The sequence below is a fragment of the Marasmius oreades genome, chromosome 5 (assembly GCF_018924745.1).
Source record: "Marasmius oreades isolate 03SP1 chromosome 5, whole genome shotgun sequence".
Classification (NCBI taxonomy): domain Eukaryota; kingdom Fungi; phylum Basidiomycota; class Agaricomycetes; order Agaricales; family Marasmiaceae; genus Marasmius; species Marasmius oreades.
The window spans coordinates 3,531,527-3,558,316 of NC_057327.1; the positions used below are offsets into that span (position 1 = coordinate 3,531,527).

General features: G+C 47.5%; 7 protein-coding genes across 9 annotated transcripts; 4 read left to right on the forward strand and 3 right to left on the reverse strand.

Annotated features, from left to right (window-relative positions):
- The first annotated feature begins 3,375 nt into the window (after nt 1-3,375).
- Nucleotides 3,376-6,017, forward strand: E1B28_009306 (uncharacterized protein). Its single transcript, XM_043154187.1, has 12 exons — nt 3,376-3,482; nt 3,535-3,685; nt 3,746-3,866; nt 3,933-4,083; nt 4,149-4,235; nt 4,291-4,405; nt 4,461-4,630; nt 4,680-4,848; nt 4,904-4,940; nt 4,994-5,230; nt 5,285-5,413; nt 5,480-6,017. The coding sequence occupies exons 2-12, from the start codon at nt 3,611-3,613 to the stop codon at nt 5,722-5,724; spliced, it is 1,536 nt and encodes a 511-aa protein (XP_043009477.1). The 5' UTR covers nt 3,376-3,482; nt 3,535-3,610; the 3' UTR covers nt 5,725-6,017.
- A 288-nt stretch (nt 6,018-6,305) lies between these two features.
- Nucleotides 6,306-8,196, forward strand: E1B28_009307 (uncharacterized protein; the record flags this gene model as incomplete). Its single annotated transcript, XM_043154188.1, has 7 exons — nt 6,306-6,569; nt 6,643-6,697; nt 6,777-6,808; nt 6,861-6,963; nt 7,024-7,112; nt 7,168-7,461; nt 7,519-8,196. The coding sequence occupies 7 exons, from the start codon at nt 6,306-6,308 to the stop codon at nt 8,194-8,196; spliced, it is 1,515 nt and encodes a 504-aa protein (XP_043009478.1).
- A 2,139-nt stretch (nt 8,197-10,335) lies between these two features.
- E1B28_009308 (uncharacterized protein) lies at nt 10,336-13,752 on the reverse strand. Its single transcript, XM_043154189.1, has 6 exons — nt 13,545-13,752; nt 11,908-13,474; nt 11,691-11,847; nt 11,159-11,638; nt 11,002-11,109; nt 10,336-10,950 (listed from the first exon to the last, which is right to left on the reverse strand). Exons 2-6 carry the CDS (start codon nt 13,047-13,049, stop codon nt 10,948-10,950), a joined length of 1,890 nt encoding a protein of 629 aa, XP_043009479.1. The 5' UTR covers nt 13,050-13,474; nt 13,545-13,752; the 3' UTR covers nt 10,336-10,947.
- A 25-nt stretch (nt 13,753-13,777) lies between these two features.
- On the forward strand, nt 13,778-14,772 carry E1B28_009309 (uncharacterized protein; the record flags this gene model as incomplete). Its single annotated transcript, XM_043154190.1, has 1 exon — nt 13,778-14,772. The coding sequence occupies exon 1, from the start codon at nt 14,365-14,367 to the stop codon at nt 14,770-14,772; it is 408 nt and encodes a 135-aa protein (XP_043009480.1). The 5' UTR covers nt 13,778-14,364.
- Nucleotides 14,773-16,164: 1,392 nt separating this feature from the next.
- Nucleotides 16,165-16,954, reverse strand: E1B28_009310 (uncharacterized protein). Its single transcript, XM_043154191.1, has 4 exons — nt 16,821-16,954; nt 16,556-16,767; nt 16,315-16,498; nt 16,165-16,261 (listed from the first exon to the last, which is right to left on the reverse strand). Exons 1-3 carry the CDS (start codon nt 16,906-16,908, stop codon nt 16,397-16,399), a joined length of 402 nt encoding a protein of 133 aa, XP_043009481.1. The 5' UTR covers nt 16,909-16,954; the 3' UTR covers nt 16,165-16,261; nt 16,315-16,396.
- A 277-nt stretch (nt 16,955-17,231) lies between these two features.
- E1B28_009311 (uncharacterized protein) lies at nt 17,232-18,442 on the forward strand. 3 transcript variants are annotated; one of them, XM_043154192.1, is made up of 7 exons: nt 17,232-17,365; nt 17,416-17,569; nt 17,619-17,696; nt 17,763-17,865; nt 17,926-17,983; nt 18,041-18,136; nt 18,188-18,442. In XM_043154192.1, the coding sequence occupies exons 1-7, from the start codon at nt 17,336-17,338 to the stop codon at nt 18,344-18,346; spliced, it is 678 nt and encodes a 225-aa protein (XP_043009482.1). In that variant the 5' UTR covers nt 17,232-17,335; the 3' UTR covers nt 18,347-18,442. The 3 variants fall into 3 exon arrangements, with proteins under 3 accessions (XP_043009482.1, XP_043009483.1, XP_043009484.1); XM_043154193.1 differs by having other exon boundaries at nt 17,926-18,442; XM_043154194.1 differs by having other exon boundaries at nt 17,254-17,696.
- A 332-nt stretch (nt 18,443-18,774) lies between these two features.
- Nucleotides 18,775-23,705, reverse strand: E1B28_009312 (uncharacterized protein). Its single transcript, XM_043154195.1, has 9 exons — nt 23,591-23,705; nt 23,277-23,536; nt 22,293-23,210; nt 21,861-22,237; nt 20,908-21,807; nt 20,749-20,851; nt 20,142-20,690; nt 19,778-20,070; nt 18,775-19,718 (listed from the first exon to the last, which is right to left on the reverse strand). The coding sequence occupies exons 3-9, from the start codon at nt 22,446-22,448 to the stop codon at nt 18,956-18,958; spliced, it is 3,141 nt and encodes a 1,046-aa protein (XP_043009485.1). The 5' UTR covers nt 22,449-23,210; nt 23,277-23,536; nt 23,591-23,705; the 3' UTR covers nt 18,775-18,955.
- Between the last annotated feature and the right edge of the window lie 3,085 nt (nt 23,706-26,790).

Below are 26,790 nucleotides of genomic sequence, written 5' to 3' on the forward strand. Positions count from 1 at the left end.
TTAGACATAGTGTTGGGTCTGAGACGTTTGTGACAATTTGATAGTCAGTCAAAAGTCACAGTACTTAATATTTGAGAATACTCACAACAACAGTAAACATATATCAGGAAATGGTCGACTCGGAGTTCTCAGGTACTCACAATGAAACAGAACACACAAGTTGCATACTGCATGATGATGCATGAAACTTGGTGGAAAGGTGTACCTTATCGCCCACAGGGACCTCAGAGTTTACCCAAGCTCCCGGTGGAATGCCCCACATAGAGATTCCTAATAATAACAGTAGTAATAGTAGGATCTTGGGGTCCTGAACCCTGCAAATTGGTTGATAAATGAAGGCATACCTTATCACAAGGTGAGCAGCAACAATGCAATCTTCAATCTAGGATTGTTTGTGTGGACGGTATTTCGAAAAGAGCGGTCAGTACTGCAGTGGCAGTAAAGGGTATTTTTATCATTAGGAATTTAGATCCTTCTCAGGACGGATGCCGAAGGGTAGCACCTTAGGCAGGAGTTTGACAGGTGCCGTAAACACCTGTTAGGTGGGGTTTTAGTTGTGCAGGAAATGGACCTAAGAGGCCCCGCTTCTGAAGTGCACTCACATCTTCTTTTGCTTCCTCCATCTGCCCCCCCTGCTCCCCTCACCACTTCTGCAAATTCTCTCCTCCGTATCCTCTCACCCATATCCCACTCAGCCTCAACCTCAAACCAACGAGCCCTTCGATGCAATTTGCGACTTATTCAAGGCAAATGGTGCAACCAGTTCCATCAATATTTCAGTTTCCAGCCTTCCCTAAAACCGCGCATACGGCAATACCAAGGCAATACTAGACCTTCAGATGCCGCAAATGTTGGATGCGATGGATCAGGAGAAAAGCCTGCAACAGTGGAGGAGGAACGAATGATGTGGGCAGAAAAACACACAACGTATGTCAAATTGCTTTCCTCCTATAAGTATGCATCCTTGCTACCAACATTATATGTTCTCCAGGCAGGCTCGAACTGGGTACGCCCTATCACTATCGCGATATCTCTGAAGTTCCCGTTTTCATAACTATTTGGAGGATCGCAAGCTTGTAAGGCATTTGATTCTCGCGCTGGTGTAAACAACGGTGTCAGTGCGTGCTCTTGTTCCAATTTATAAATCTACATGCTATTGCTTGGACCTTTTTTCAGTATTCAGTCATTTGTAGAATATGGCTCAGCGAGTTTGCACAATTCCTAACACTGCTGCCAGAAACAATGTGCTCAGGACTTGGGGCTTTATAGCCGGTATCTACCCGTCGCGCTTTTGCACTCCCATGCTCATGACCTTCGTCCTAGCTCTTTGCAATCCACTTCGATGTTATTCAGCTCTCCCGAGTTGTTCCTGGGCAGCAGGCAATCATACTAAGGGTCACTTCTACCTCTTCCTATCCATACAGCCGACTCCACCTGGCACCATTTATAGTACCCAATTTGTTCCCAATGATACTGATACTACTTTGTCTGCGCAGTCATTCATCTTCAACTACATCATGGTCAACCACCAATCCCACCTTTCAACAAGTGCACAATGAATCGGATGCCAAGAAACTCAGAGAACCGTTGCATGTGTTATTGAAAGAAGTAAATAGGTTTATCTTGTAATGTCCTTGTATGATAAATTCAATCTGTGTGTAGTATATTCAGTCAACTGGTTCATCTGGTTCTTAATTCGAGCTTGGTATAACAGTGCATGGAGATCTCGGAACACTGGCTAATGGATAGCCAGCAGTTTTGGGAGATTTCCACGACATGAATCTGCGTACCCATAGGTGAGCCAGCCATTCTCTCACTTAGATATTCAGGTTTTAGCATTTGCTGAGTGTCTACATCAATCTAACAAGAGCTGGTTCTCTACAGATTAAAAATGAATTGGTGTGAAAATTGCACTTGTTGAAGAGTCAAGACGCATCTAAAGTACATGATATGGATAACCATAACCTAAGCCCAGACCTATCCTCACCTAAACTGGGTGAACCTATGAAGATTCTAAGTTCTCTAGATATCCCCTGTTAAAATCTGAGAATGAAAAAGTATTTATAATGAGCAAGGACAACCAGAATGATGTGAACAACTGACCTTTAGTACCAACAAACATGTCCGGGAACTGTTGGGTTGTAGAGGTACGAGGGGACTGCCGGGGCTCTATTTTATCGAGAAATATATAATATCTATATCTATATCTATATCTATATCTATATGTAGATAAACTAGTTTCTCTATACTTACATTTCCTCAAATTGTTGACCACCCCCAACCCCATGTTTTTGAAGCTGTCACTTGTACCTCTAGCTCGTTGTCTCAGCTGTGAGTTGAATGTCCAAAAGATCTCACAGAGGATGTGATAATGAATGACTGCACCTGATTTATTTTGGCTAACATGGTATAAATATTTGATCGTACAGTTGTACATGTACTTGAATTATAAGAAATTGAAAAAATCTTCTGAAGGCCAAGGGTAACCGGTGGACAAGAAATTTATGAAGGTCAGGGTAACCAGCTGAGAAGAGGAAAGGGAAGAGTACAGCAGAAGGAGCCAATGCTGCAACATGGTAACTTGTTTCTGAATTGCTGCCCAGCTACCCAAACGCACTCTTTGCCTGACCACATGTTACCATCCGCACTGACTGGATGCAGGTTTCCTTTCCTGGGCACAAGCAGATTTACTAACTAGTAAATGTGCGGTCTGCATAGGTTGCTCGGAAGGATTTGCATGTGCAATTTGTAGTACTAAGATTGCATCGTGTGTTGGGTCCCATGTATTGGATGATGGATGGAGATTATCTTGGCCAAATGGTTGTGGCATAGGCAGAAAAGTACATGGTGCACCCCAATGTGCCAATGGGACCGGTACCTAGCTCTTATGTTGTATGAGCATGCTCTATAGCAGAGACAAAGGTCCTGTACTTCGTCGGACAATTGTTGAGAAGAGAAGTGGAATGAGAACATGTGGGAGCAATAGCAAATAAGAGAGGTTGTGGTGGTAGGACGCGAGCAGAGGATAGTGTGGAGCGATACCGATAATCGGGTGGTGAGCGTCGCACATACTGTAAGAGGTGAATAAGTGAGCGACGAGCACACTCTCAGTGAATGAAAGAAACCTGTATAAGCTGCAGAGAGCGCTACAGCGGACACTACAATGAAGGAGGATGGGCGGAGCGAGGAGGGGGCGAGGAGGGAGCAGGGGGGCGGATGGACGAAGCGAAAGAAGATGTGAGTGCACTTCGGAAGCGGGGCCTCTTAGGTCCATTTCCCACACGACTAAAACCGGGCCTAAAAGGGGGTTACGTCACCTGTCATGGCCCTGCCCAAGGTGAAGGGTAGTAATCAAAAAACGTGATTACATCAGCGATCGTTGCGCACTTACAGTGTCTGTATTTGGTCCAGGGCTTCTTCGAACTGGTTCATCTATTCGTGCGTATGGAGAATGCTGTATCTTGAATGGGAGATGATGCCAGGTACGTTTATGAACCTTATACTAAGCCTCCGTCTTTCAAGTCCGAATACTAGGCCACTCAAACCTGTAAAACAATAACTTCAAAAGCGATTTTCCGACTCAAAAGTCCAGTCTTCACTCGCAGGCTCAATGGAAAAGGTCGTCACTGCTGTACTCGGTCTTGCGTTCACAGCCATCTTGTGCAACTTTTACAAGGGTAAACGGGTACGCAGTCCTGACTTTGCATGAGAAATATTTGGACTCATAGAACTCATACCCTGGTAGCAATTAGGATGGGCTCCTGGAATGACAGTTCTTTTCGCCCCAATTTCAATGATTGGGCCCCTTCTACCCGAATCACGCCTCAACCCCGGTCTTGGTTGGCATTGGAAACGACGAAATCGTGGTCAGTGGTCGCCCATCTCGTTTCTGCGGTAGAAGACAACCAGCTGATATGGTTCCATTCAACCAGTATATCAGGAATATGGGTCGGAAACAATTTCTGTTGTCCCCCTTTTACATGGTCGACCGTTCCTGTATACATCGTCATTAGAGGTCGCAGCTCAAATTTTATCAGCGAAGGCACCTTTCTGGAAATCGAAGGACTTTGTCGCCGGCGTTGTGTGAGTTTGCATTCTCAGAATGTATCACTCGAGCCCTCCAGTTGTTGACCTTTGATGTTTCTTAGACAATATGGTGCCAATCTGTTCACGACTAACGGGATGGAGTGGAGAAGGCACCGAAGAGTAATGGGCCCCGCTTTCAGCAATGAAACGTATGTGAACAGTACGTTTACTGTCTGGAGTAGAGTTGCTTATATTTTCTTTAAGTTATGCACTCGTTTGGAGCGAGACCAGTTCGATTTACCATGAAATGGCTACTGCAGAAGGATGGGATGATAAATCTATCGTCAAGATCCCCGTCGTCAATGAGCTGACGAATAAAGTGAGTACACTTTCTCACCTGCCTCTGGTTAAGATCTCCTGACGAAGCTTGATAGGCGGCACTCATGGTTCTGTCAAGATGCGCGTTTGGCAAACCGATGCCGTGGAATCCCACAAGTGATTCCTTCGACGTCGTCGAGTTCGGGGAAGCACTGGTCACAGTCTCTGAGACTTTCATTGAAAGACTGGCAATTCCGAGATGGGCGTATAAGCTCCCAATAGCTCAGTAGGTGCTTGTCATCTCCCTGTTTGACCGTATTCACGCTGTCTATCAGCATTCGCAAGATTGAATGGGCATATACTACTCTGACGAGGCAAATCCATGAGTTAATTGACGCACGTCGAACGGATAGCGACGACGGAAATCCAAAGTATGATGTGTTCAGCCTGTTGGTTCAGGCTAGCGAAGCTGAAGGGAAGCTCGCCTTGTCTGCCGAGGAGCTTGTATGTTCGGTATCACCTCATTTCAAAGCACCAGCTGACTGGAGTTCTATGGCAGGTCGGAAACACGTTTTTCTTGTTATTCGCCGGACACGGTAAGAAACCTCGTCCTTCTTTTGTGTTCTTTCGTCATCCAGATTTCGAACAGAGACTATGTCGCACATATGGAACGCTACCCTGGGCTTCTTGGCACTTAATCCCGGTGTTCAAGACGAGATGTATGAGGTAATAGTGGGCGTCGCTCCTGGAAACGCACCTTTGGTTTGTTATGAGACGCTCTTTCATCGCACCGCTCACTCTGAACCCCTGTTCCACAAGTCTTATTCAGATAGCGGAAAGCTCCATAAAGTTCTGTCTTGTTTCCTTGAAGCGGGGCGCCTCTTTCGTATGTGCTAGAAGTCTCTGGATCAGAAGGAGAGCTAACGAATTATTTCTCCAGCTGCTGGATATTTACTGATGCGAGAGGCTACCGAGGATGTCGTACTTGACATATACGATACGGATGGTCAGAAAAGTCACCTTCCTCTCGAACAGGGCGCAAACGTTGCTATTGATCTCATTGGTTTACGTGAGTGTAAAATGCCTGTTTTCACCTATGCTCCGCTCAACTTTCGTGCTGTTTTCAATTTATCAGATTACAACGCAAGACATTTTCCTGATCCCGAAGAATATCGACCTTCTCGTTGGAACGACATACCGGAGAGCGAGTTGAGCATCTTCTCAGTCGGCCCACGAGCCTGTCAGTACAGACAATTCTTCGTCGATTATCCTTTACTTTTTCTGACGCCAGCACAGGTATCGGCCGTAAGTTTGCTCTCACAGAGGCTTGTTGCTTTTTGTCACACCTCATACGGGACTGGAAAATTGAACCAATACTGAAAGATGGGGAATCTTTCGAGAAATGGCGCGCCCGTGTTCTAGATGCCAAAATCAGTATGACTCTTGGTGTAGGGGATGTGCCGATAAGCCTGAGGCGTCGTATGTCGATGTAGATGTAGTCCTTTTTTCCTTTTTTCCTACTCCTGATACTCAGCTTCGTTCTATCAAACCTAAAGTCGACAAGTGCGTATGTGCGTTGTATTTGCGCCTCGTTGGACGGCCACTCGAATCTCATCGGGTGCGTTGTATGTAAATAAAATCAAAACCTATCACATGCGGCAATTTAAGCGCCCTAATAATAGCTTGACAACGAACACTCGGAACAGGAACGAAACCCCAAACCTCCCAAACCGGACAGCCCCCAGCGCGACCAGAAGCAGGTGTTGAAACTCTCATTGATCTCGTCTGAGGAGAGCTGTATCAAGACGGTCCTGTTCCGGCCGGACATTTGGAGAGTCACGAATGATGGATCCTGGATCCAAGATCCTCGCTGATTTCTACGATTTAAAAGGTGATGTACTGCCATCCTAGCTGGTTTCTACTTGAAAGACTGATAATTCTGGTGGTCCATTCACTTTAGGATGTTCACTGCGAAGACTCTATTCGCCTCCATTACTTTGGCTGTTCTCAGCTCGACGGTGCTCTATGGTTTACAAAAACTCCTCAGCAGGCTACAAATTCACATCCTAAAGACAGAGTGTACTCAGTCAACCGTTGAGGAAACTCCCTTGGCTCGGTCATTCTGGTACATTGGGACCCTCGACTTCTTCTTGAACCCGTTTATGTTCCTTGCCTCAAGTATAACTCAAGCGAAGGGTCGGATGTTCTCTTTCAGAGTTCTTAGTGTGAGTTATTCCACCTTGATTCCAGAACCGCGTGTGTATTAAATCCTAATCTCTTTCGTTTCACTTGTTATAGGATACAGTAATCATGTTGAGAGGAATCCCAGGACGGGATGCCTTCTTTTCGAAAGGTCTGTTGGCCTTGGTTCAATCAAGTCAGAAGCCTGCAAGGATCATCTCATTCCAATTCCGTCCATATCCCACCTACAGGACTTGATTTCATGAGCGGTTATAGACTCCTGGTACGTGGCATATACTACCGTTCTTTTCTTGATGTTTGACGGGATAGCGCAGAACCCACAACTGGTCGATATAATGCCTATTGAGGAGGTCAAGTGCGGCGAAAACGGCGCGAACTTTATGGCGACCCTAATCCGGACAGAGGTCCTAGAAGAAAGTCTGTGATAGCACTACACCGTTTTCGCCAACAATCCTTACTAATATTCTACATTATCAGTTTACCTGGACATGCTCAGTGATGTTTCCCGGAGAATAGATGGATGGGGAGACGAAGGGACTATCGATCCTTTCCTCAACGTATACGAGGTCTGTCTCTTCACGCCCAGGACTCAATTCGATCCCTCAGCTTCAACATCCGTAGATTGTCTTTGCCCTGTCCGTGCGGCTATCGACCTGTCATGAATTTATCGAAGACCCGGCCAAAGTCAATAAATTGATGTCGATCTTCGAGCGGCTTGAGGCAGGATCAACTCCGACTGGTCTTATTCTTCCCTGGCTTCCAACCCCGGCTCGAGTAGGGAGAACGATAGCTGGTGCACAACTGTATACCATGATCTCCAAGGTCGTTCGGAATAGACAACAACACGATATCCGGAGAGAGGATCCCTTACAGGCCTTGATCGACAAAAAGTTCCCTATGGCTGACATTACTCGAGTGCGTGATTGATTTCAACTCGGACAGCAGTCCGAAAATGACATGACTTCAAAATAGTTCACTGCCACAACGCTTTTCGCCGCTGTGACTAACACAGGGAATGCTCTTTGCTGGGTCCTAATCTATCTCGAAGTTCACAAAGAATGGAAGTCCCGCGTTGTCTCCGAAATTCAGTCATTCGTTCAAGATGCCGGCGCGGAATTCACTGATTCCATGGAAGAAGCGATCGGGAATGTATCACTCCAGGTCATGGATGAGAAGACACCTACTCTGGATCTCGTCATAAACGAGACCATTCGTCTACTTTTCGACGGCACCTTTATGAGAAGGAACATCGGGAACGATATCTTCGTTGGAGCCCATCGAATCGAGCATGGGGCATATCTCATGTTCCCAACCGCCGACCTTCACTTCAACGAGGACCTCTTTCCCAATTCGAGGGAATTTGATCCTCTCCGTTTTACCCCCGAGGAAGTAGACAAGCGCAACGTGAAGGGGATCAATTTTCTCGGATGGGGGGCGGGTCGACACATCTGCGTCGGTAAACGAGCGGCCATGCTGATGATGAAGTTGATACTCATCATGTTGGTGTCGAAGCTGGAGACTCGGTTGGTCAGTGAACGCGGGGAAAGCATAACTGCTATTCCAGAGGCCAAACTTGATAGGCTTTTCAAGGTGTGCCAAACGAAGGACAAGATCTATCTGGACTTTTACAAGCGGGGGATGCGCTTCTGACCGTCATAGTTATGTATAATTTTTGCTATTCGAACGTATCCATGGATTCAGGAGTACATGTAGCCTTGGGAATAAGACACCTTGCCAACGCGTCAGTGACGGGCCGGGACTGTGACAGGACTAGTCCCGGCCCAGGCTCTACTTATACAGGGAAGAACGACCATCTATAGAAGTCTGCTTCCGTAACGAGCCGCCCTACTAGACACTCTCCTCCCTTCTCCTCTGGCACCTTCGATAATTGTCACCGGCATTACCGTTACTTCAAGGGTGCTACTGTTTCTTTTTTCCTGTTCAGGTGCGTTCTCCCATACTCTAGTTTCCGTCGTTTCTCAACCGTTAACCAGCGCACGGCCTTATGGACTCGAAAATTGTTTCGGGAGGTTCTACTCCACCAATTTGTTTATGCGCATCGCATACCCTCAACACGTCTGGCCTAGAGAAAGTGCTTGCAAGGGAAGCTTTTGTTGCGAAGAGGATTCGAGTGCCTGAAGTGTGGAGAGACGGTACCCAGCGATAGAGCTTTCTCTGCATCGACGATTGCGCGGATGTGTCGAAACTTTTACTCGATTCGCCTCACCAAGTGAAGTTCAACAGATACGTGTGCCAGGAGATGAATTGTCTGCAACCTGTTACTGCAGGACTCTGGCCTCAGAACGAGGAGCTTGTCGGGAATTGGGAGTGGCACGACCCTGCACTAGGGGTGAAAGGCAGGAAATAGACGTTTCCAGATATGTTCTTTTTTTCATCCATGGTGCGTTTAGTCCATACCTCCATATTGTTGAAATATCATCAATTGAAATATCTGGTCAGGATGGAGTCCATTCCTTTATTTCCTTCGGAACCTCGGCTTCACTCTATCTAAATCTCTGAGGAAACGAAAACTCGCTGAAGTCGGTGCTGGGATGGATTTGAGTGTTATGGAGGGCGTTCTTGCTGCAGAATGGCTGGATGGTACAAAACTCGGAGAAGAATAGCTGTGATAGCAATCTCGAACAACGAATCCCTGCCACTTGCAACAAAATGTCTATACGATTCAACTACATTCAATACGCGTATCTGTTCCATTCGTTAATGACGATTACCACTGATCGCGGACCCATCCCCTAAACTGCCGCTGGTAGTAATCAGTTGGAGACTGAGGGCATCGATTCTTCGCTTACTCGTGATAACATTTGAAAATTTCAATTCCCCGAATCATCTTCCTTCCAACGTACCTTCTCAATCTCGGAGGCGCTCTTGACCGGTACCAACCATGATCTTCATCTTCCTGTCCACCCTTTCTCTCGCTCTACGCCCTCCGTGTTCCTCCAAGCTTTTCCACAAAATCCAGCTACTCACGTTCAGCGATAGTGCTCCTGACCAAAAGTCTCCGAAACCATATCTCCGCCTCCCGTTTTATAATTCAATGTTCCGACACGGTGATGTCTCAGAAGTATCCCTCGCATGAGGGCGCTTTCTGTGGTAATCTACCTAGTGCTTAACCAGAGCATTGGGGGTGCTCCAATGAAGGGATCCGAGAACGGCCTGGGGATGACGAATGGATACAAAGGCTGTTCAGTATCGTTGCTGAAGGTGCCACTGAGGGCAGGGGAGAATATGCGTCGTTGAGGGAGAAACCAGTGGGAAAAGGCCAGAAGTTGAACCAAGAGCCAAGAACCACGTATCTGTGGCTCGCCGGTGATTAGCGATTATTCCCCTAAGCTCGATGGACCGTTCGTCATCTCGCACCGCTGGTGCGGCCCACAGAGCGTTGGTAGCAGTAATTCTTTGTTCCGGGGAAGGTGATAGGTCGCCCGTGGTTCGCTCGTACTCAGGTACGTTCGATAGTCATGACAAGTCCCTTTATCGCGATCCTTCGAGCTTGAAACCCTCTCTCACTCTGGCTCCCGTCTGTCCTCCGCAAAAAGCCCTGCGGAGTATTTCCAACTTCCTTCACCATAAGAGCCTCGTAACGGGGCCGTAACCCCCCTTTCCACGCAAAAAGTCAACATTTTCCGCAACCATTTAGCCCTTTCGTCACGCTATCGTTAAAGCTCGGCTGCAGACTGGTTCTTGACTATTTCAATCAACAGTATGAAGACGCCGGAGAGGTGAATATAAGCCCCTTATCTGGCATATCTGACGGCTGTGCCACAGATTGACCAGCTCGCCTTCCAACTTTCACATCTCGCTCTCGACTCACAGATAAGAGAAAAAGAAACAAAAGGTCTTCCTAGTTACGGGAAGCAACGGCTTCATCGTGAGTCATACGAGATTCGAAACCCCAAGTCATACGTTACTTCTGCCCAGGAACTCGCAAAATACACGTAAGGCTACCAGGTCCGGATAGGCGAAAATCCACTTCCACAGTCCTCGAAAGCCTCCACCCGGTCCTCCACCCGGTCCTCCGCTTCCCCTCCAACATGGGCGGCTTGAATCAAATCGGCCCACGAAGGAGAAGATTTCCTAATATTGGTTATTGCTAGCTACCGAGGTCCGAAAAATCTGCCAACAGTCACTCAATTAACGTGATGCTTCTCCCGCCAGTTTGCGAATCCGTCTACATGGACTCGGAAATTTTTTGGAGGATGTTTGTCGGCAAAGGGAAAGGGATATCGTTCATTCCTGTAGCTCGAACGCCTATGGTCCGGGAGGAACTTGGTACGGCAGGGAGTCGCTCAAATGTTCTTCTGAAGTCCAACGCCATCCCCCAAAAAGGCGGCAATGGTAACGAATTGGAGTACTCCCGTGTCCGGGCCAGTGAAAGACAGGTTACTGTATTATTGTGCATAACTGTCGAAGCAACTATACAGGTGGCAAACGCACCGATTGGCATTCTAGGTCAGATTCGTCCTCTGAGAAGACTACATTACCTATCACCCTCTTCCCCTGTATTAACCGTGCCAGCTTTCCAAGTATATATATTTTTCGTGTCTAACAAAATATTAGACAAATCGGGATAATCGATGACTGAATAAATCACTTTTTTCCAATCCAACTGAGCCAGGTGAAGGGTCCAGTCTTCAATCTCGGATGATTCGAAAATTTTCTTGACCCCGCGGTTGATTCCTGGTTTTTCGGATGAATTGTTCTCAATGACGCGTTCAAGAAGCTTGCAAAATAGCCGCCCTTCGGCTGCGTCGATATATTTGACCTCCCACCTGGCTGGAATTGTGACATCTTTGTCAGAAGGCAGGACTCGGATCATCCACTTGGGATCGCGGACAATTGGCTCTGAATGTGATACGAACAAGAGAGGGCCTGGAGCTCCTGCACCGAGATAGTCGTAGCGGAGGCGGGAGATGGATAACTGACATGCGAAGAGGATGGATTTTACAGCTTTGTCCGGAGTGCCTCTCGTGTTCCGGCCTTGACTAGGGAATGACACGTAGAAACCGCGAAAGAAAGACTTGCATCTGGTGAAGAAATCCTGGAGGCAAATACGAGAAGGTTTATCGGAAATCTAGAGCTGTCATTGGTCATCCGTCACCCCCAAAGTAGATCATCGCAAATACCTTCAATAACTTTCGATAAGCACTGTAGAACATGCTTATTTGCATATGCACTGCTGCTATATGGTATCGCTGGAGCCAGGTCTGACGTGAGAATCGCGACAATCGCGACACCACTAGTTGAGGGAAGTTGAGATAAGTTACTTGTTCTTTGTAAGCGCTATTTGAGTGTAACATAAAGTTCAGCCTTGGCTCTTACCGTTACCAGTGGAGTACATACCAGTGAAGTATTGTAGTGAGGTACAGATGGGGATCGAATACATTGAGAGCCGCTGTGATCTGGTCATTGACAGTGATAGTGGTCCAATTGTCGTATAGGCACTTCCAAACGTTGAGTGAACCGATATCAACATTGTTAACTTCCCCATTTATTAGTTGGCCATGAACTCGGGGGTTTTGCATAAACCAACGATTGTATTCGACACAGAAACGGGAAAGGATTCGAATTTGGCATGGAATGAGTACTTGGAACCACTCCTGGGAGGAAAGCCTTGTCCCCACATAGTACACACCTGAGCGTTGTGCATCGAGGAGAAACTCGGAAAAGGACGCATGCAAAACAAATATTTTTTCTGTTTTGGACGAAGGGATGGCGAGGATTGAGTGTAAACCAGACACGAGGGCAGTGGCCTCGCCTTGGCTCAATTCTAGAAGTTGTTCGAGAGCCCATGAGCTTTGCAAAGCTGGAGGCGGGCCATCTAACTGGAAGGGTTCGGATGGCAAGTCGCCTTGCTTATCAAAAGGGCTAACTATCAACCGTAAAATCTCTCGAAGCTTCTTGCCTTCATGGCCACAGTATTGTAGGATCTGAGAATAGAGCAGATCCAGGGCGGGATAGGGGGATGAAGAATTCACCCCTCTTGTGCCATGAAGTATAATGTCCAAACGCAGTATGGGTGTTGCGGGCAGTTTTCCCGTGTCGATATACTTCATTATGGTGATTGCGTATATGAACTGTCCAGTTGCTTTGGATACCAATTGGTCAATCACGGAGTCACCGGGCCATGAAGCCTGCAATGAACTGTCTAGGGTGTGCCGATGCACCTTCCGGATGCGAGCAAATTCATGGCAAAGATATCTTTTGATATCGGCCCGAACGGACTCGGTGAAGTCGCCCAAGGTCAAGCGGGAAGGTCTTGGAGTGAATGATTCGAGAGAGAATGTGTCAGAGATATGTGGTTCCGGTCGGCTGAGTATGAGGAAATTGAGGGGAAGAGTGGGTGTCGCATTTTGTATCATCCGGAGCAGTCTCATCTGAGACTCCACATCGATGCATTCGTCGACGCCATCAATGATGACAAGTCGTGGAAGTTGAGCCCAGTACCTTGGATCTACCTGAGCACACGGTTCTTCTATCAACATTCTGAACTGATCCTCTATTCTTTTGTGCCAAATCCCAGGCGTTAAGCGGACGACGTGGTCGATGAGGGGTGCAATAAGGGGTTTAAGGGCTTCGGAGTCCGCAAGCTGATGAGCAATGGTAGCGACAAATGGATCAAGCTTATCCCGACTGGCATCATTCCTGGAAAAAAAGAATCCAGCTGCTAGTTGACCGCTTTGGATGTAATTTTCGCAAAGTGATTGTGCAATCGCAGACTTCCCTACTCCAGCAGCACCATTGACCCAATACACTCTGCTGTTCTTCGAGTCATCCTCGCACCAACTACTCAGTTTCCCGATAATCTCTTCCCGAGTACCGGTTAAAACGTTGGGCTGAGGGTAACGAGCTTCTGCATCATGAAGAGCATTTTAGGCGACCCGTCTCGAAAAATTTGAAAGGCCGAACTCTGGCAAAAGACAACACGACACAAATCTTGTTCATGATAATCCCGATTGGTTAACGTAAGGTCGACGCACCAGTTCCGAAATGTTGATGGTAGTTGTCCCCAACGTGCGTCGAAAAAGTATTGCCGTTTCCCGAACTATCGTTGACGACACTGTCGTTTACTTGGAAGTTTCTGTTTCTTCTGAAGCTCATGCCTTCATGTCAAGGGACGAAAGAGGGGGAAAGAGTGTCGACTTATGGACAAGCTGTTGCATCCTACTGTGGTTATTCAATATATAGACAGGTTGAATGTTGACGCGTGACCGCCGCTCTCCTGACCGTATATGTACTCCACTCATCCTCAGAACGTCTATGGGCGGCAGCCTGGAGCAAGCGCTTGCGAAGGAAGCTGCGAAGAGGTTTCCAGGTTTCCAGAGGAGGCCTGAACTGTGGGGGGACGGTACCGGGTGATGGAGCCTCTACATCCACGATTGCGTGGATACGTCAATCCTTTTACTCCATTCATCTCACCCTCATCAAGTGAAGTTCAAGACATGTGTGTTCCAAGAGACAATTTGTCCGCAACCTGTTACTGCAACTGGTGTCGGGTTCTCGCCTTCAGCTGTCAATCAGAACGAGGAGTTTGTCGGGAGCTGAGAGTGGCACGACTTGCACTGGGGGTGAAAAGCAGGAGATAAACGTCCATCTGCGGAGGTGCGTTTAGTCCACAGTTCCGTGTTGCTGATAACTAACAAAGTTGAAAACTCTGGGCAGGACGAAATTTTCGAGCAATGTCTTTCCTTCGAAATTTCGGCTAAAACTCTGAGGAAATGAACGTTTGAACACTCGCCGACGTTGGAGTTGGCGCGGAGTTGGATATTATGAAGGGCGCTCCTACTACAGAACCGCTGGATGGTACAAATCTCGGAGGAGAATAGCTGTGATAGCAATCTCGAACAAGGAATCTCTGCCACTCGCAATCGCGCACAAACTTCTACACGATTCGACTATATTCCGTATCTGCTCCATCCGTTGACAACGATTATCACTGATCACGGACGCATGTTCCCCAAACAGCTGCTGGTAGTAATCGGTCGTAGACCGGGGGCATCGGTTCTCCACGCGCCAACAACTGTAGATGTCCTGAATCTTCCTTCCAACATACCTCCTCAATCTCGGAACTGTCCACCCTTTCTCTCGCTCTACGCCCTCTGCGTTCCTCCAAGCTTTTCCACAAAGTCCAGCTACTCACGTTCAGCGTTAGCGCTACTCACCAAAAGTCTTCGCAACCGTATCTCCGTCCCTCATCCTATAATTTAATATCCCGACACGATGATGACTCAGAAGTATCCCTCCCATGAGGATTCCTTCTGTGGTAATCTACCTATAGTAGCCAGGGCATTGCGGGTTGGCGCTCCAATGAAAGGATCGGAGAATGGCCTAGCCTAGGGATGACGGATAGTTGTTCAGAAACGTTGCTGAAAGTGCTACTGTGGGCACGGGGAGAATGTACGTCATTTGAGAGGAAGGAAACGTGGGTTGAAGAGGAACCGGGGGGAAAAGGCCAGAAGTTGAACCAAGCACCTATCTGCAGGCTCGCCGGTGATTGGCGATTATTCTCAATGGAGCGTTCGTCACTCAGACCGCTGGTGCGGAAGAGGCCGTGTTCCCCAGAATGTTGGTGGTAGTAATCGTGTTCGGAACAAGGTGCTGAGGGGTCGTTCGTAATTCACTCGTACTCCCCGATAGTATGTTCGACTTTCGGAACCATGCCGAATCCCTTACTCGGAGGTATTCAATACCAACCGAATGTGATCCTTCCGCGTCCAGAACGTTTCTCTCACTCTGTTCCCCCTCCGTCCTTGACAAAACCCCGCAGTATTTTCAACTTTTTCCCGGCAGTTACCGGGACCGCACACAACCCTCTCCGCAAGGATGTTTCGTTCAACCATATAGTCCCTTGGTTTCCCATCCTTCCTGACTCTATCTTCCGATAAGGGATGGACTCAGAAGTAATCCGCCTGAACGACGGGAGGGGATCTTACACCGTTTACATATGGTATAGAGTACCCAATTCAAAACAGATCATCAACCCGTCCTGTCTTCCCACTGGTCCTCTTTTCCGAATTTCATACGCTTCACTATTACATATGTAGGTATATATACGCCTCAAGCTCGAGGTCCGCGGTTTAGGGGTTGTATCAATACTATAGATTTTCTCTTCCGAGTACTACAAACTACTGGCGACCATTTGTTCTCGGTACCGAGTTTTACTTCGGGTTGGAGGGACCGAGGAACCCTTGGCGACGCTGGCGAAGAATGGTCGGACCCACAAGCACCCATATCATAGTACCAGCTCAGGCGCGTAAGCGTAAATACTTAGCAGCCTTAGCCATTTGCTCTTCAGACTCGTCGGACTGCCCTACAAGTGGATATGTTGAACGACTCCAGGTCCGACCTGAACCGCGACGTGAGGACTTTCAGCTTTGGCCTTCTGGAGCGCGGGAGAAGGGAGGCGGAACTGGGCCTGAGTACTTGAGTCCTGAACCTGAAGCGCCACTGCGGCCTTGTGACCCCGACGAAAAGGAGACTTGTATTTTCAGAGGGATAAGTTGAACGAGACGACGTAGTGTTTTAATAGCTCATAGTAGGAAGTCGGGCTTTGGGTAGACAATTCGTAGTTTTGATCGATAGATGATTTGGTTTGATTATACACATAATTAACACAGGTTGTTAGGTTGTTGGTATTGATAGAGGTATATATATATAAATGGTTCATGCGGTACTGTTGGCGTGAGTGTACATAGTTCTACGAGAACATAATCGTCAGAATAGCAAGTTTGTTAAGGAAGAAGAACTCACCTACGGATGATATGAACGAGAACAACAAGAAATCCAGGAAATCGAGAGAAGAAAGAGGTCATAAAAGAATACCTCTCACGAATCACCGCTCATTCCAATAGTACTTTGGTTTCTGCGATGATGAGGTGTCTGAATTTGCAGTCCTTGACGGACGAGGTGGTTCACTTGATAGAGGTGGAGACAGCTTATGCTGTGTGGATCAGCGAACAGCGATAACAAGCGGACAAACGGAAGAACATACCTTTGCCATCTCATTCTCAACCACATTCTCAACCTGACTCGGCCTTTCTCTTTTACTATTGAATCCCCACGGCGTTGCGGCCATTCCGCCTCTCTTAGCTGCGGACGACAAGGACATCTTCCCAGTCTCCGAATCCACTTCTTGTTGTCTTCGTCTGCGTCTCCGACGATAGGTGATTACGACAGTTATTGTGGATAGGACGACAACGACGACTTGTGCGTGTAAGTAGGGAGATAGTAAGACGAGATTGTGAAAAGCTGCTCACCCACTGCAATAACAACGGCAATTTCCCATGTTTTTCCTAGATGGCCTGAGCGTGTAGACCCACTATCCGATGGTTGTTCTTCTGACATGATGAGGAAACAGGCGACGAAAGTCGAAAAGATGGTAGTCGTCAAAGTGAAACGGCGGGGACGGTATTGAGGGAACTTGTGTGACTTTATATTAGCCCTGAATAAACAACCCAAGTAGTCTCGGCGAGGGCCAAGAGAATTGTCAGAATCATGATTCGTGACACACTTCTTGAAATGCTCTTGAACGGTGTATGATGGCGAGGTGCCAAGGTAAAGTGGCGCTTTCCATTATACTGCATTACGTTCAGGAGGAGAATTATAATCGTTTTCCGATCCTTTTTCGACAGGTTCCAGGGGCTGTATATCGAGTCCAAGCTGAACTTGGGGAGAGATTCAATCGTGAGAACGCCGCGGCGCGTGGCGTGGCGTGGCCTTGTCGATCAACTTGCAAGCGCCCGAGACTCCCCGAGTGTACCGAGCAACCACCATGGCCGCTTTCGTTAAACAAGGCAAAAAAGTCTGTAATCCCGCCGTAATCGCCTGCAACGTCCTTTGATCTTCCTCTAGATCATTGCTATAGGCAGAAACTACGCAGCTCATATCAAAGAACTCTCCAACACCGCTCCCAAAGAACCATTCTTCTTCCTAAAACCCACCTCCAGCTACGTCCAGTCTGGTGGTCAAATTGAGATCCCAAGAGGCGTTATAGTTCATCATGAAGGTCCACCCAAGACTTCTTATTCATAAAAACCATTTTTCACCAATCATAGTCGAACTTGGGGTTGTCATCGGTAAACGCGGAAGAGATATCACACAAAGCCAAGCTGAGGATTACATTTCTGGCTACGGTGAGGGGTTGTTCTTGTTCTGTTCTAGTAGCTATCGGCTAATGTTTTTCTTTTTTTATTGCCAAGCGTTGGCTATCGATATGACAGCTCGTAACGTCCAAGACGAAGTGAAGAAGCTCGGGTTGCCCTGGTCCACCGCGAAAGGATTTGATACCTTTACTCCCATTGGGTGCATTCCTTAGCCTTGTTCTTGTGTCGTGGTCGTGCCGTTAACTCTAGGCCTTGACAGAACTTTTATCCCCAAATCTGAAATCCAAGACCCGCACGACTTACTACTGACTCTCACGGTCCGCTTCCTCTTCCCGTTCCCAAGCCCGTGCTCAGTTCAGTTTTTTCTACTCCAGATCAACGGAACTATTAAACAGCATGGATCCACGTCTGATATGATCTCGAGAATCCCAAGGCTTATTGAACATATATCGTCTATCATGACACTCGAGGTGCTCGCGCTTGGCTATTTTTTTTGTTCGTCCGGAACTAAGCGTTACTAGGAAAACGATCTTATACTAACAGGTACTCCATCTGGCGTGGGTCCTATATCCCCAGAAGACACAATCGAATGTTCTCTTGCAAGTCCTACAGGCAAGCTGTCGTCGATCGTGTTCAAGGCTGTCGCCAGACAAGGAGGGTACGAGTTTAAGGGAAAGTAGGGAGGGGAAGGGGAAGGGAGTTACATCCAGAATTATGTAGGAGGAGTAAGTTTTAGGCACAAGTTCTACTTGGCGGGTACGTGAATATAAACAACGGTTTTTCTCTTATACAATAAATCATCACCTCAAGACGTTATGCGACATGTCGCCCTTAATCTCAATCTAAATCTCAGTGGATGCCGTCGCCCTGTAGCTGGCCATCGGATTGAATTAATGAACGTTACGATGTATTCTCGATCATGCTTCTGGCCAATATAAACATTTGGAGATGATCCACAAGCAGGAAAAAAAAAACGGCAACAAGACTCGCTGTATGGATGGTCTTTTGCGCCAGTGCTGGTTTGTCGTCTTGACCATGTTGCAAACGCTCAACCACGCTAATCAGCTTCGATCGCGTTGCTTCCTAGATCGGAACAAAACAGAAGGATGTGGGATGTCACAACACTAAATTTCAAGAAAACCATACGTCAATCGCGTACGACTATAGTACAAGGGTTACAGTGTATTTATGTACATTTGCTTACTTCCTTTTTCTACAGAAGAGTATCGCTTGGAAAGATAAACAGTTCCAACTTTTGAGAGAAACAGCTACAACGAGATAAATCCAAATCACACCGTAATAACCGTACCCTGAGATATCGGATTTTGTCCAAGGGTCTGCACCAATCCCAATTTCTCCGTCACAGTCTTGTTCGATCCTTCAGAGGGACCCAAGAACCTGCTAAGACTCTTGACCTCTCCTTGGTGTTCATTATAAGACCCCAACGTAATCTTGAGACCCTCGGTGTTACAGTGTCGTTTAATCGCATTGAGGACGTTATCCTCCCAAGTAATCTTCCCTTCATTGAACAACCTGACGATCTGGTCAGCGACACTGTCGACAGAATTGAAAGTCGCGGGAGGAGCGGAGATGTGGATCTCCGTGGCTGCAGGTAGGTTGACGAAGTTGAAGTCGATGAACATCTTGCTCTTCTCTGCGGGAAGTGTGACAGTGCCGGTGGAGATAGGTTTGGAACCGCTGGCAAGAGGGCCATCGAACACGGAGACCTTGAGCTTGGCGCCGGGCGAGAAGAACGCTGGCTGATGGTTCACATTGAAGGGCTGCATCAGGTCCTCGCGTTGCTCGTCAAGGATCAAGATTTTCCCGGAAACATCCTGCAGAGGAGTGCTGAGGTCAAGTTTGACTTGACTAGCAGTCAGGTGGACATTGGGCGAATGGAGGAGGTCATGTTCCATGTGGATCTCGGTAGACGTTCCGAAGAGGTAGAATGGCATCCTTGCAGGATATTTATTGTCGATATCAGCACGACGTAGAGATTTGTTCAACACAACCTCTACATCGAAAGGAACTTTAGTCAAGAGAGGAGTACTCCTACACGAGTGGAAGCTTAGACCGAGAGTTGGAGAGAGAGGATTCGAGGGACGACATACCCGTAAATTGTCGGCAAACCCATATAGATATCACCCACCCACTGCTTCTGCTTCATGAGCGTTGTCAAGACTTCAAAACCAGCGTGGAACGAGAAAATCGCTTCAGGATTATTCGCTCGTTCCTGCTGTAGCTTCGACAATGTATCCGCATCGGAAAGCTTCGCTTTCACAATGACTTGTCGACGGTAGCTCGCGACATTGAAAGAACTGACGTAGACAAGGAAGAGTTCGTCTTTTCCATGAATGACGAAGGAATGCATCGAAGGTTGATCCGTCACTCGTACAAGGCAAGTCTGACCATCATTGTTTAATCAGCAGTGAGCAATAGCGTGAAGCTGAAGGGGGGAGGGGCGGGGGTACACACCTTGATCTCTTCCTCAGCCACATCCTTGAAGTCACTAATGATCTTCTTCAAGAAGCCAGTCGCAGTCGGCCAGGGCGACATCGACACATTCGACAGCGCATAGAGATCTTCATCGCCTACAAGACCCAGCCTCTTCTTGAACGTCACCAACGCACCCTCGTACTTCTCCTGCGAGAATTCTGTTGCCATGATGATGATAGGCTTATCGTTCAACACGTCCTCCATCGAGGTCATTGAGAGTCTTTTGTAGAGCCGTTGGTTCAGGAAGCTGGCTTCCACGACGTCGGTGTTCAGTTGGTCTCCGATATGGAAATTGCAGGCAAAGGCGTTGATCATGAGGTCAGATCCAAGCGTGCGCATGAAGGCGATAGTTTCTACGTCCTTTTCGAGATCGGCGTTGTCCCGCAGGACGATCTTGTCGCGAATGCGAAGCAGTTCAGCGCGGACCTCGTCTGGGCTCTTCCCAGCTTTTTCAGATGGTAATCGATTAAATGGAGTGATAACGAGGGATTTAGAATCGAGTGTCGTCGTAGCCCAGTTAGCGTACATCTATGAAGCCTTTGCATCAGATATTCATGCTCCTCATGATGGTCATCGGACAACGTACCTTCGTCCCAGTAAGCATCGCGACACCAAGTAGATTCGCATAGCCCTCGGTCTTGAGCACATTGAGAGACATCCACACTCCAACCGGAGCAGCCCCTGGTTTGCTGTATAGACAAGGTAAGAACAGAGAACTTATGGTAGAGACAATCAATTGACGAACCTTCCCTCCACACCATAGATACCCATACTGATGTCATCCCCCGTGGTCGTGCTGATGTACGGGCTCGTCCACGTCGTCAAGTACCTGAGCCGTCCATCCCGATAGCAGATCGCTCCAGCTGGATACGGATTATAACCACTCTTGTGCGGATCGATTGTAATCGAGTCTGTCTTTGCCAGTGCCAACATCTGGTTATTCGAATGATCGCTAAGTGAAATGGAGAACGCGAATTCGGGTGTCGGCATCCTGAAAATGGGTTCGAGCGGCTTAACCTTCTTCGAGGCGAAGTACCCTCCCCAAGCAGCGTCAGCATGTACCATGAACGACAACCCCTTCGCCTGCATTTCTTGGCGTAGCTTGATGATTTGGTCGAGAGGGTCAACAGAACCGTGCTCGGTAGTCCCAATGATAGCAACGACGGCGTACAACGCATGTTTCTCGCTGAGATGTGCCTCAAGCTGCTCGCGAACATGGGAGATGTCAAGTCTAGCATCGTCGTCGACACGTAGCTCAAGCATGTTTTCCTTCCCAATCCCTAGAATCGCAGCACCCTTTGGCCAGGAATAGTGGTTCGCTCGGCTAAGAAGGTACTGTGGTGGGAGCTTTATATCGAAATCGCGGTCAAGTCGGTCCTTTCCGACAGTTTGGATGCTGTATCGGTCGAGGATGCCATCAAGAGTCCCTTGAGATATCCCGAATTGTTTGGTGAGACGAGTGGGAAGATCGAGAACTTCAGTCGGTGTGAGATTGAGGAGCTCCCAAGTAGAGCAGGAAAAGAAGTTTTTAGATTTGCCGGTGCAAAGTGTGGTCATGAAAGAGCTGGCTGCAAATTCGAGGGGCTGGCCGGACCTCATCGCGTTGTAGAGAGAAAGAGGATAGTACTTGAGGTTACGAGCAACCCTAGGAGGGGTAAGACAACAAGTACAACTGATGGAAAAGTACAACCAACTGACCACATAGATTCCAAGTTTGCAATGGACCCTCCGCACACAATATGGCCCCAGCCGAGAGTCGTCTCGCCCTGAGGCGGAGGGTTCTGAATGTTGTACCCCAACATCTCACATAGTTGCTGCCCAACCAGGTACTCGATAAACGAGGAGAAAGGGCTAGCCTCGGGCGTGACGTTATTCTGATTGTACTGCATAGCAGACAGATATCCCAGAACGGCCGGGAGCGAGACATCGAAGGACATATGTCCCGCATATCGAGGGGAAAAGAATGGCACGGAGTGGTTTGCGAGCCCTTGGTTGATGAACATGAGGGCTTCGTCGATGCTGTTGACTCCATCGCTGAAGTCAGATGAGGCGATCATATCTTTCGTGATGAAGTCCTTGATTAACCATAGTGGTGAGCTCCATGAACGGAAGTGACAGAAGAAAACTAACTGGATCTTTCGGGAAGTAATTCTGTCGACCTGCACGCACTCCCTCGACGATCTTCGTAAACATCTTCTGCATCAGCTCGTAGTTCTCCCCACGAGGGCCGAAGAACCACGAGCCCATTTTGTTGTACTTCCGTTGAGATTCTGAAGTGGTAGCCATGGCGTTGTGTGGATCGCAATGTTGGATCACTTGAGGTGCTATGAGGGAAAGGAGCAGGTTTTTGTAGGAATTCTGACCAGGAGGTACGTCATTCTTCCGTCCGACCTATCCACCTGCAGCCATCCAGCTGATGTTTACTGAAACAATCATTCCGAACAAGCTCGTTTCCGATAACCTCCTTGACAGCTTTCTCGTAAACAACCCGTTCTTCCCTGGATGCATTCTCATGTCAATGATCATGTTATTGCGTGAAGAGAGGAGAAGAGAGAGATTCTCACAAGTGAATCTTCTGAGAATTCTCTCCCCTTCTCCTACCGCTCAGGAACATTATTCGAACCCGACGCAAAATCCGATCCCTCGGTCCTGCTCCTCTGTCGCCGACGCCCCAGAGCGTATTCAACGGAAGACTATAGAAATCGTGTCGCGAAAGAACGTAGAGCGGTCGAATCGCAATATGACACCAATCTTCCCGACCTTCACATGTTCCACAAAATTGGAGTCGTTGGAGAAAAAGTGGCAGGAAGAATGGGTTATCTTTTGCCATCTTCTTGGCTGTTTGCGCACGTGTGTAATATACAAATCAGATATGGGGTCTGGATTGACCTCAAATCGCAAGGTACGGTAAGCTTGTCACTTTCGGGGTCGTAACCTAGTGACTAAGGCGGTCGGCGATGTTTAGGAACTCTCACATGAACCTTGGAAGAAGGCAGATTGCGATATGGGGCCTGGAGCGGAACAAGTCTTCGAAGGGTGGAACCGGTTCTTCAGAAAGAGTTAACTTCCAGTGGATGGATGAGGCATTGAGGCCTGAGGAGCAATTTCACCCACCGACTTCCGGAGAACCCAATTTCTTCTCCTGCAGTCAACACAATCTCTACTTTTTTTTGAAATAACTTGGTGACTGCGTTTGTCCCTCATGCCGACATGTTTTCCTTGCAATGTCTGCAGATGAGAACTCTGAACGCAATACCACAAATAGGACTGTCATGGAAGGACTGCTTCGAAGCCTTGGAGTGCTTGTGGAGTTTCGAATGAAAGAAGAAAACGCGGTAGCGAATAATGACAACAATAACTACAATTGATACACGCTAACAAAAATCGGTTAACTATCGATTGGCCAAAAAAAGTACGGAAAGATTCACCTCGACGCAGTCAAGCACAGGTGGAAACACATTACGAGACGACCTCCGCACAGTGAACACACAAGCGGAGGCTGAGGTTTAGTGAGTATGGGGTAGCATTGATGATAGATTCCTTGCGCACCAGCGTCTGCTCGCCAGAAAAAATATCCATCTTTCTCACAGTCCTTACATTCTCATGATCATGTGGTAAATCGTTACTTCGAGGCGAATAACGGTCTCTATACGACCCCTTGTGCCTCTACAAGAACAAGAAGCAGAAGACGACAATTACGCAGAATGTGCAACATTTTTTCCACGCAGTGGCTTTTTTGGTATCAGAATCAAGGTGGAGCAACATCATGTATCGCAAACGGCAAGTTCACTACACTGAGTTCACCTTCACCGCTTCATAACTCAAGTCTCTTCGGGGCTCACCCACTTGATCTCTTTTGGAACATGTCATACTGGAGGTCCCGACGAACTGTATGATTGACGGGCCTAACCCCCCTGGAATTGTCACTTTGAACGTTGCCTGGTCCCTTGAACATATCAAAAGCGGGAGGTCGACAATAGGTCATCCTATGGTACTGTTAAACACCTCGATGGCGGAGGCTATTCAATATAAGTACATACCATGCTCAACAACTGTCACTCTGAGCGCGGCTGCTCGATTCACCCGCCGTCTTTCCCACTCTTGTCTGCGACAATGGCGATTACCGCAGCAGCCATGCAGCATTCGAAAAGATGGTAGAAGTACCTGCACATCAACAGAGAATCGTTGTGAGTTTGTCTCAAAATTAACCTTATGATTGTGCTAATTCGGGCATTTTAAGCTCGTCTAAGATGTAGTAATTAATCTCCCCCTCAAGACTGAGCATGTTTGGAGGAGGAATGGTCCTTTTTTGACTGTTTTACATCCTTCAATGTTATCTTCCATTTTTTGACACCACGTGGGTGATTCTTCACCGTAAGTGTGTTGATAGTTTTCCACTCCGAGTCGGTCTCAATGGTGACTCCCAATAGATCACTTCAAAACAAACCCATGCCCTCGTACTTGCACCATGGACTACAGCATCGCCGCATGTATGTTCTGTGCTACACTATGCCAGTATATTATCAGGAATCCAGTATGTCGGTCAATGGGCGTGAATGTGCAGGGTTTTACGTCGTCGGGATCGTGTTTTCTAAAAAGTAAGTCTGTTTGAAAATTTGTCGCCATTCATATTTCCTTTTTCATTCCTTCTAACCATCCGCGTCCGGGCGGTATGGGGGAGGAGAATTTCGGTGGCCATAGGACTTGTCATACACTTCCTCACCTGCTGGGTGCCTTGTTATGTTTTTTTTGGCACAGTTCCTGAGTGCCATGGAATGTACATTTCTTGTTCTGTCTCCGTATGGCGCAGAATTGAATCGATGCTTCCTAGACGCCATTCTTTCTCTCCCTAATTTTGGTGGATACTTTATTTCGGGTGGAAGCCATGTTCGGTATTTGTGATGATGGTGTATGACACCGGTGGGTCATTAATTACCAGTCACACAGTCCTTCATATCCGTCAAGTTTGCGTCAAGTCTTCCGCAATCTACTCACCATTCTCTTTATCATACGGAGCGAACACGAACGTTTCTCTTTCTCCCTTTCCGAACAAGGTTCGCGGCGTGAACCCATGACTTAGTACGAAAAACCAATAATTTATATATTCAACTCGGAACTATGTCTTCAAGATTTCTCGTATATAGTGATTCATTGTGTTCTTACATCTCACCTTCCCCTCGTTTTGGAACAGTGTTTTCTTTTTTGGTGAAGGGTATCTGACCGTCTACCCGATAACCAGATGCACGGAAAACACGCTTGAGAAAGTATCACTGGCAGGAACGGTTTCCGAACAATTATCATCGTTCTTGGCGGAGAATCATTAATCATGATTGAGCAGTATGTTTTATTATTTCAGACGCATTGAGATGAATTGCACCCTTTTGGCTGCTTTAGGGTACTTAGGTAGTTTCGCGTCAACTTTTGGCGACTTTCAAAAACTGACCCGGAACCCGCACCGACACACTGACCCGCGCGGCCCGTTGGTAACACCAGTGCCAGCGACGATGACCTCCGCGCGCTGTTCTGTAACTTCTCTTCAACTTTCTCCAACTACGCGTTAATTTCTCACTTCACTAATCGACAAAATCCCCAAATGAGCGCGATCACATAGAATGAGACATTTATGCGTTCCGTTCTTTCAAAATGTCAAAAAAGGTTCACCCGTTCGTCAGATTCGGATTCTTCAGAATAGAGCCCTCCACGCAACTTCCACGATACCTGTGGGTTTAGCGGATCCAGCGTATAATAGTGCAATGCACCGCGCACTTCGGTTGGTCGCCAGTCGTTGGGTTATTTCGCAACTTCAAGCAGTAAGTAAGAATATGGAAAGAGGCTTTGGGATGTGAAATTTGGCATTTTTTGCACATTGCCGGTGAGGATGCATTTCCGAGTCGCAGATTGTCGTCTCATGATGTTTTTCTTTTCTACTTCAGCTGTGTCAGTAAGAGAGTAATTGTTGCTATACCCTAGAGCTGCGCTGGTCAATTGAGAGGGTGCCACGCCGGAAACGTGCAAAAAAAAAACACTCGAGGATCCGTCAACAGTGAATAGGGTTCTTGTATACACCCCAGTTATAATCTGCACGGATCATGGAGAACGTATGATATATGAAACGGCGCCTCGCTGCTTTGGGAATTAAGGAAATATTGAGATGTGGCTTTAAACATATTGCCGGTGAGTTACCTTCCGAGTCCCATGCTCCTTTTCACTTCAGCTATCTCAGTTACCAGTAATGATCACGAAGAGAGCGACTGTTGCAATGCCCTCGGAGCTACATTCAAGGCGTCGGTATATTTTGAGTGGGCGTCACGCCGGCAAAAAGACACTCAATGAAGGTTCCGACAACGGTGAATAGGGTTCTTATATCCACGCCGGTTGCAATCTGCACAGGAGGCATCATTATGGACGAGATCACACATGTACGATAGGGTGCCTCAGTTCACCTCGCTGCGTTTGGATGATTGCTATTCAACATTCGATCATCACCCGCTACCATACAACTTGAAATTCTGGAGTCGCCCTCAAAGACAAGAGACGGACGGATCTTCTCCTTGACCTGGAGTAGAAGAAGGTTGACGCCCATTACCGCCAAGTTCAAAGTTGACGAAATGCATCATGGTTGACTGCG

Bases quoted from the DNA above. Each gene is read 5' to 3' on its own strand.
- E1B28_009306 (XM_043154187.1), top strand. From the start codon at position 3,611: ATGGAAAAGGTCGTCACTGCTGTACTCGGTCTTGCGTTCACAGCCATC. The intron at 3,686-3,745 runs GTACGCAGTCCT...ATACCCTGGTAG, and splicing joins ACTTTTACAAGGGTAAACGG to CAATTAGGATGGGCTCCTGG. The intron at 4,406-4,460 runs GTGAGTACACTT...GAAGCTTGATAG, and splicing joins TCAATGAGCTGACGAATAAA to GCGGCACTCATGGTTCTGTC.
- E1B28_009308 (XM_043154189.1), bottom strand. From the start codon at position 13,049: ATGTTGATAGAAGAACCGTGTGCTCAGGTAGATCCAAGGTACTGGGCT. The intron at 11,848-11,907 runs GTATGTACTCCA...ACACTCAAATAG, and splicing joins CTCACTACAATACTTCACTG to CGCTTACAAAGAACAAGTAA. The intron at 11,639-11,690 runs GTATTTGCGATG...TGACAGCTCTAG, and splicing joins CTTATCGAAAGTTATTGAAG to ATTTCCGATAAACCTTCTCG.
- E1B28_009310 (XM_043154191.1), bottom strand. From the start codon at position 16,908: ATGTCAGAAGAACAACCATCGGATAGTGGGTCTACACGCTCAGGCCAT. The intron at 16,768-16,820 runs GTGAGCAGCTTT...TACACGCACAAG, and splicing joins TGCCGTTGTTATTGCAGTGG to TCGTCGTTGTCGTCCTATCC. The intron at 16,499-16,555 runs GTATGTTCTTCC...ACACAGCATAAG, and splicing joins TTGAGAATGAGATGGCAAAG to CTGTCTCCACCTCTATCAAG.
- E1B28_009311 (XM_043154192.1), top strand. From the start codon at position 17,336: ATGGCCGCTTTCGTTAAACAAGGCAAAAAA. The intron at 17,697-17,762 runs GTGAGGGGTTGT...TTTATTGCCAAG, and splicing joins GGATTACATTTCTGGCTACG to CGTTGGCTATCGATATGACA. The intron at 18,137-18,187 runs GTGCTCGCGCTT...AAGCGTTACTAG, and splicing joins CGTCTATCATGACACTCGAG to GAAAACGATCTTATACTAAC.
- E1B28_009312 (XM_043154195.1), bottom strand. From the start codon at position 22,448: ATGGCTACCACTTCAGAATCTCAACGGAAGTACAACAAAATGGGCTCG. The intron at 22,238-22,292 runs GTTAGTTTTCTT...TGGTTAATCAAG, and splicing joins ATTACTTCCCGAAAGATCCA to GACTTCATCACGAAAGATAT. The intron at 20,852-20,907 runs GTTCGTCAATTG...TTGTCTATACAG, and splicing joins ATCTATGGTGTGGAGGGAAG to CAAACCAGGGGCTGCTCCGG.